An 8174-nucleotide genomic window follows, 5' to 3' on the forward strand; every position below is an offset into this window, starting at 1 on the left:
TTACGGACACCTTGCCTAGGGAGAGAGGGGTCAGGCTTTATTTGCCTCGGTAGAGATTGAGGAAAAGCCAACCACGTAGCCTTGCCCCCCTTTTACTGACAAGGCTGGCAGCTCGTGAGCTCGCCAGGCTAATTTATCTTGCCGCTTTTATCCTCACAATAATTCTTGGCCTGCAATTGCGGACAAGTTGTCGGTTCTGCCAAAGTTCAGAACGTGTTGCATGAAACCTGAAGCCTGAAGCCTGAAGCCTGAAGCCTGAAGCCTGAAGCCTGATGCCGGACACCATTGACGACCGCCTGCCTTTGGAGCCGAGCATGCGCAGAGCAGCTTCTTAACCCATGGCAAGGAGATGTTCAGCCACAATAAAACGAACGTGTTCGTGACAATGAACCTTCCCTCAAGATGATGCGAATCCTCGAAGCACAGGCTCCGGCACGGCAGACTGCCACGGACACCATCCAGACGCTCAGCAGCCGCCTTTCAAGCGCCACTTTGCTGGAAGATCGACGGGCCGCTATCCTCGGTCTGCGCAGCTTCGCAAAGCTATACCCTGCTTCGGTCGCCTCCGGCGCGTTGAGAGATCTCATTGCCGGACTGAGACGAGATGGAGACGATTCAGACACAATCAAGATTCTGCTGGAGACGCTATTGATGCTGTTTGAGCCGGATGAGAAGTCAACAGAGGCTTCGGAGGAGATCAGTCTGTGGCTGGCCGACGAGTTTACACAGAGACAGGACAACATCACCGCACTCTTGGACTTACTCGAGCCTAATGAGTTCTACTTACGCCTATACGTCCTCCAAATTCTTTTCCATATATCCACGGCACGACCGCAGCGAACTCAAGAGGCTATATTCTCGGCGCCTCTGGGCGTCTCTCGAATAACAAATATGTTGGATGACAGACGCGAAGCAATTCGAAATGAGGCTTTGGTTCTGCTGGTAGCCTTGACCCCCACATCTGGGGAAATACAGAAAGTAGTGGCCTTTGAGAACGCCTTTGACCGTATATTCGCTCTGATTGATGGCGACGGCGGTCTTACGCACGGCTCTACCACTGTTCAAGATTGCCTGTCACTTTTGGCCAATCTTCTAAATCTCAATACTTCGAACCAATCTTACTTCAGAGAGGTCAGTGGGATCCTGAAGATCAAGAAGCTGTTGTCGGCCACCGTGGAACAAGCGAACTCTGGAGATGACGGCTCAGAATGGTTGAAACCACAACGGGATATGAACGTATGGGGCTTATTGGGGGTCATTCAGTTATTCCTTGCTCAGGGTGCTCAAGGAACTGTGGTCAATCAACAAGCATTTTGGGGAACCGGAGTACTAGACGTTATCCTGCGAATTGCCTTTCATCCTGCGTTCAACACGGGTGTGCGGACAAAGTCATTACAAACGTGTGGCGACATCATCCAAGCAAATCATAGTCTCCAGGAAAGATTCGGAGACCTTGAAATTCAGATTAAAGAGCCCGATAGCCCTACTACTAATGGTCACCCGTCAAATGCCATCAGTGAGAGGCCGCTCAAGCCGAAGAACCCTACCTTCCGGACTCAGAACGTAATTGAGTCACTTCTAGAGTTAGCACTAGAGCCTGCTCCTCTAGCTCTGTTCGATGTCCGACTGGCGGGATGTTCCTGCCTTCAAGCATTCATGAACGGCCATGCAGGCATACGAATTCACGTGCTGCGGAGGGCTATTGATGGACACAAAGCAGGCGATGATGCAATTCCTAACATGCTTAGCGTCTTGCTTGAACCTCCTGGATCACGCAACAACTCCGATCCCTATCAACAATGGATGGCTGCAGTACTTTTGCTGCACCTCCTCCACGACAATGTTGAGACCAAAGAGATGGCTTTGAAGGTAACAGAAGGTGATGCCGAAAGTGGAGAAGAGGTGGTCACTTTCATACAGAGCATAACCAGCAACGTGGTTGCTGGGGTACAGCATGTGGAGGATGAGCGCGCATTGCTCGGCTATTTGATGTTGTTGTCTATATGGTTGTTCGAAGACCCAGAAGCAGTCAACGACCTGCTCGCAGAAGGCAGCAATGTGCAAGGTCTCATCGCCGCTGTCAAGATCACCAAAAATTCGATGCCTCTCGTTGCTGGTCTCTGCGCATTCGTGCTGGGAATAATCTATGAATTCTCAACAAAAGACTCTCCCGTCCCGCGGAGTACACTTCAGGGACTTCTGACAACAAACCTAGGCAGGGAGGCTTATGTGGATCGACTGACAAAGCTTCGAGAAAATGTCTTCGTCAGAGATTTCGAAGTCCTCCCGCAGACTGGCAATGGCGGCTTGCCGGAAGTGTTCTTCGACAAGATGTTTATTGACTTCCTGAAAGACAATTACAGCCGATTCTTACGAGCCATTGACCGGGATCCGAATTTTGAGGTTTCCATTGTCAGCAACGGCGTTCAGAAGGGCATCTCTCGAGATCTCGTCGACAGCCTCAGAGCTCAAGTGGAGGAACAGAAACGAGCCTTGGAAGCCGCCAACAATGAATTGCTGCAGCTGAAAAGGAGGCTAGAACAAGAGGAGCTCGATCACCGCAGGACACGAGAGTCTGCTACTGTTGAGCTATCTAGAATCAAGCAAATAAATCAGAGCTTGCAAGACAACCACGAGGACGAAATCAACAAAATGCAAAACGGGTTCGCCCAGGAGAAGAGTAGCCTGCTGAAGAATCACGAGGAGGAGCTTAACCGAAGACGCAATGAACATCTTACTGCTGTCGAAACCGCGCGAAATCAGCATGAGTTGGAAGTCCAGAGGTTTGAGCAACGGCTGAAAATGATTGAGCAGGAAACAGCGCGGGATCAGGTCGCTCAGAATGAGCGTCACACACGAGAACTGAGCGAGGTGGAGGCTCAAGCTCAGAAAGCTCGGGAGAGAGAAGCGGCCGAGATTGCAGACCTACAACGCAGAATTTCAGAGTTGGAGTCTCAGCTGCTGAAGGCTGAATCCAACCATGTCCAGGATCTTGAGACCGCACACGAAGAATACAAGAACAAGACCGAGAATTTGGAGGCCCGGCTCAAGCGGGCCGAGAGTCGTGCTCAGGATGCCGAGAGCCGATCAAAGCATCTCACTGAAGACCTCGAGAAAGAAAAGGCCGCTCGAAAGGACGTTCAGACCGAACTCGACGACCTTTTGGTTGTCTTTGGCGATCTCGAAGCGAAGAGGTCTACCGATAAGAAGAAGCTCAAGGAATTGGGGCAGGAAGTCTCTGAAGATGAAGACGAAGATGAGGAGGATGAGGAGGATGAAGATGAAGACGACGAGGAGGCGGGCGCTAATGATGATGGTGTGGATTGAAAGAGCATGTGTGACGCGGACGGTACCCAAGGTGGACCATGCTGTGCATATGGGAGTTTCGCATGCCCGGGCAACTATTGGGGGGAAAAAGTCTGACATTATAGAACGATACCCTCCTGTACAGTAATCAAATTTGGTTTCTGCCAGATTCTAGGGTTATCATAAGGAGACAGCCCCTTCCATCTCCAGCGCTTTAGATCACCATTTCCACGAACGATACTTCATATGCACAGCCCTTAGCTGGCAACCCTTCATTCAATCATTGACAAGCAAGAGGAATGGAGACCGAGTTCGCCAGGTGCCGCGAGAGGCTTGGTGGTTGACTGATTGACAGCACAGCAGAGCTTTACATCCAAGAAAGGGCGATATAAGACTTCGAACTGTGCTTCAACAACACTTCCACCTGAGAGGTCTTCATGCGATGAAGGGATTGAGGGAAATCTCAGGAGAACGCGAGAGAGAGATTGTTATGGGCGCTCCATAAATCTATTGTAGTTTCCGCACGTCGTTCCCACCGTCCTCGGCAAACAGTTTCCACACGCTTCTCGCCTCCATGCCCTTGCACTTGTCGTTCTTCCTCGCCTCCACGAAGACCTTTTGCACAGGGTCGGCGAGGACGGTACCTGCACCGACGGAATTCATAAGTGCCACTGCATCGTCAATGACGCCACCAGCCAGCTCGGTCGTGAACCCCCCTTTAAAATCTCGGGCGGACGATGCGGCGGGGTTCACTCCTTTGACGGGGTTGTGATGGAGGGAGTTCCAGTTCATGCCCGACGAAGCGTTGATAACGTCTAAAAGAGACTTAGTTAGACGATCGTTCTTACCTAGGTCGAAGAGCGCTATGGCACGAAAGAGTGTGGAGGAGATTGAGGGACCTACTTGACAGAATCTTTGGGTCAAGGCCGTAGAGCATACCTGCATTCATCACTGGGAAGCAATTTAAATTCAGCATTCGACCAATACAGAGCAAAGCCCATATTCATGTGGCAGCGACGAGTCAATGCCAAATAACAACTCACCTTCGCAAAGCCCCAAATACCCGACATAGCCCAAATAGTTATTCAACTGCTTGGTTGCCAGCCCGGCACCTAATCCCCCACACTGATAAATATGCTCTTCATTACCCATCATCCCCAAAATCGGTTTAACGACGTCAAAAATCCGCTCGTTGGGTGTCCCAACCATAAAGGTCAAAGTGCCAGCGTTAGACCCTTGGGGACCTCCTGAGACTGGAGCATCGACGAAGAGGGCGAGTCCTGTGGAGGAGACCTTTTGGGCGAGGGATGTTGATGTCGCAACGTCGATACTGGAGCATTCCAGGAACAGGCGTGGCGGCAACGAGGATGATAGTCCAGATATAAAGCCAGTTTCGGGATTTGTGAAGGCTTCGTGGACGTGCGGTGCCCGTGGGAGCATGGTGATGATAATGTCCTGGATGATCATGGCTTCCCTTGAGTCAACTTATTCCGTCTCCCTGGCATTGGAGCTCACTCACAGCCTTCTTGGCGACCTCGCGCGGCGAGTGCGCCACTTGGACAGAGGCTTTACATTCCTGGAGAAATTGCTCCCTTCTTGCCTCGTTTATCTCACATAGCACAAACCCAGCTGTCTGGGGAATCTTGGCGCGGAGATTCATTGCCATTCCGTATCCCATCACCCCAATGCCGACGAATCCATAGACAGGGTTCGAGGGGATTGTGAATGAATGTTGAGCTGTGTTATCGCCCATGTTTGGCATCGTTCACGGTCAATAAGGACAGTATTTCTCGCTCTCTGGCACCCACGAAGTCCGACATTCTGTTTCCGGACGTCCCTTGGGAAGGGGATTGCAGTCTGGATTTCGATTTGGAGATATGCCCCCGCATACCCTCAATTAAATTGCTGTCTATGGAGAGCGGTAAAGCAATGCTCTGGCGTTGTTGTTTGGACACCTCCGCTCCTTTCTCCAACGGCTCTCCAATTTCGACGGTGCGGACAATCTCTCACTGTCTTGTTTCTAGATCTATCAGCAACGTCGTGGGGCAAGGCTTTGCCGACTTTAAAGCTTTCATTCAAGTAATTGTCACCACCTGCCTTTGGAACGATGTACCTGCTATGGTGCAGCGGATGTGGACGCAAACGGGGAGCAATGGTACCAGGAGAGAGTCAGGCAGAGAAGGAAACACTGTGTCTGTTAGCTGTGTTGTTGGTGCTCACGCATGTTTGAGAATTCATTAGCGACGTCAGGCATTTGACGAACTGGTGGTGGTGATGATGGTGATGATGGCGGCCTGGTGATTTCTCGGGTTTCCCATTTCGACTTCCCGCTTCTCCAAAAACACTCGAGCAACAGTGAACATGGCAGAGCAAATCAACAGAGTCATGGAAGAGACCCAACGTCGGTCCGATTTCTCACTGTCGTTCTTTCTATTCCATCGACAAGCTCCATCTGCTCTTCCGATTCCTTCTCCGCAGAAACCCATCACTTAACAAAGCCTGCAGTCTACAAAGACGTGATTTCATCCCACCATCAACGGCGTGGGTTCAAGTTTCAGCGTCGATCGAAACTCCAGTCACCATCGGATTGCTCGTCATCCAACGCGAACTGCAGGTGTGAACATCACCAGGCAGACCACTTCTCAGTGCTCGAATTGTGACCAAGGCATAAAGATCTCACTAGCTGGCAACCAAGCACACCTGGGTGTCATTCTGTTCTGGTTGGGGAGATGCTGGTGCCTTCGATTCTCTATTTTGTTCCTCCCTAGCTTAACCGTTAACAGCTCATACCGCGCCAGCACATCCTCATTGGCACGTAACCAAATCGAAGCTAAGATGACAAATTTCACCATTCCGCGCAACGACAAGACCTAATGAAGGCCCAAGACTAACAATATTAATGACACATCGAGTGAGCTCCATGGCAGCTTTGAACGGAACATGCTTTCATCGTCCTTGCGGTGTAACAGAGCCCTTCAGGGGTTGACATGCACGTGCAACAACGCAGAGGGGCCTGTCCAGCAGGTCGGGAATCGAGACCGCATTTCTGGTCGGCACTGACAGGGCAACACCACCACCAACATCACCCCCAGAGAGGCGGCGGCTAGGGCAACGAGCGCCTAGGACGGCGGCGGCATTGAGGAGTGGGAAAGGTCCGAGAAAAACAATCGGGAATAGGTAGACGGGATCAAAAAACATAGAATACTCTGTTCAAACTGTAAAGTATGTCACAAAGCCAGCACCGTGAACTGTCCAGCACTCCTCCTAGCAATTGCACGATCTTTTTCTGCGTAAACAGAGTCAACGTTAGTCCTTTTTGGTTTTTACATGTGACCAGCCAAATCTCATTCCTGCTACCCATATACCAGCCCAACATAGCCACTTTGCCTTGTTACAACGGAAATGTCAAATTCGTTGTGTGAACGATGCTGCGCATTTCAGAGGTGGCCAACCTCCCAAGCCGAGAAATGTTTCAGTCAGCCAAGTTTCTACCATGGCCATCAGACGCAATGATTAACGCTGCCGCAGCCAAAGGTTGTCATCTCTGCTAGTTGTCCCTGCAAGCCCCCATGAAGAGTAAGCGGCCAGTTGGGGACCAGAGCTTGCCGGCCCGCCCAATCCTCCTTTCCTTTGGTCTAGCAGATCTTACAGGGAGGCTTCCTCGGATTGACGTGAAATTGAGCCTGAGAGTTTAGAGGCTGCAGGGAGGCCCGGGGTTTCCGGCAGCCTGGTAACAGGATACCAGATAACATCAGAGAGCACGAAACTCACGATCTGAACAGCAGCAAGATCGACAGATGCTGAAGGGCAGAAGATTTTTGGATGGCCGATTGCAAAGATGGATACAAGTGCTTTCGGGGTGCTACAGAGATTTCTGCTGCTGAATTCTGGGCATTTATAAATTCCTACTGTACAGCAAAAGTTGAATATCGACGGGTTTCCAGATAAGGCCTGTGTGAGCATGATCAGCGATGCAAAGAATCTAACTCTCTCCAGCTAATATAACACCCGTGCTCGAGAAAATGTTCGTCGATGAGAGATCAATCCACTGGGTTTTCAGCTGCTCATCACCTGGCTTTGAGCTGGCTCAGGACATGCATGGCTATACTCTTTCCATGCCGTCACCACGCCCTGTTCTCTCCAACCTACCAACAAGTGTCATAGACGTTGGTCCTTCTAAACCCAATGCGCTTCCTCGGGTCCACATATTGACAGCCAATCAAAATGCTTTTATTTCACGCTCAGTTACTGCTGGGGAACTTAAACCGTTGTCGAACAATAGAGAGCCAGCTCCGGGAGTCGGGCCACGAGATGCCCCGCAATGGATTGTTGAAAATATTATAGACGCCATGGACATCGCACGGAGGCAGGGCTTTCGGTATGTCTGGATTGACTCACTGAGCATTATCCAGGACGCCGAGTCCGACTGGCGAACAGAAGCGTTGTACACACAGAATGGGAGTGCATCTATCTTCTTGATTGTGTTCTGTCCCCCTGGCTGTTCAAAGAGACTCTGTCTGTTTATATACGCTTTGGCCTGTGATCTGAAGGTCGTTCCTGAAACATCTTATTCCGTCGCCATCCTATCACAGGTCTGCAAGAACAACGAGGCTGAAGCAGTTTGCGCAGTTGATGAAACGCCTAGCGTCTCAGGTGGTTTGCGCCAGTGGCGCTCCCGCGACCCTGTCAACACTTGCGATCACTGGGACTTGGCGAACGTGGATAAAGGCAGCCTACAAGGTGCTTGTAGTTTGCTTGCGCCTTGATCAGGCTGCACATCGATAACATTATTCAACATCTGGGAAGCAACTTGAGCTCTACCAGCAACTTCAATCCTCTACAACGTCCTCGACTCATCCCTAACCGCA

At 50.8% G+C, this 8174-nt stretch overlaps 2 protein-coding genes across 2 annotated transcripts; one reads left to right on the forward strand and one right to left on the reverse strand.

The window, feature by feature from the left end:
- Positions 1–402: 402 nt before the first annotated feature.
- On the forward strand, positions 403–3327 carry Z519_05319 (uncharacterized protein; the record flags this gene model as incomplete). The annotated part of the gene is made up of 1 exon (XM_016763059.1): positions 403–3327. The coding sequence occupies one exon, from the start codon at positions 403–405 to the stop codon at positions 3325–3327; it is 2925 nt and encodes a 974-aa protein (XP_016620672.1).
- Positions 3328–3813: 486 nt separating this feature from the next.
- Positions 3814–5059, reverse strand: Z519_05320 (uncharacterized protein; the record flags this gene model as incomplete). Its single annotated transcript, XM_016763060.1, has 4 exons — positions 3814–4121; positions 4210–4257; positions 4350–4761; positions 4826–5059. 4 exons carry the CDS (start codon positions 5057–5059, stop codon positions 3814–3816), a joined length of 1002 nt encoding a protein of 333 aa, XP_016620673.1.
- Between the last annotated feature and the right edge of the window lie 3115 nt (positions 5060–8174).

Source organism: Cladophialophora bantiana (assembly GCF_000835475.1).
Source record: "Cladophialophora bantiana CBS 173.52 unplaced genomic scaffold supercont1.7, whole genome shotgun sequence".
Taxonomy (NCBI): domain Eukaryota; kingdom Fungi; phylum Ascomycota; class Eurotiomycetes; order Chaetothyriales; family Herpotrichiellaceae; genus Cladophialophora; species Cladophialophora bantiana.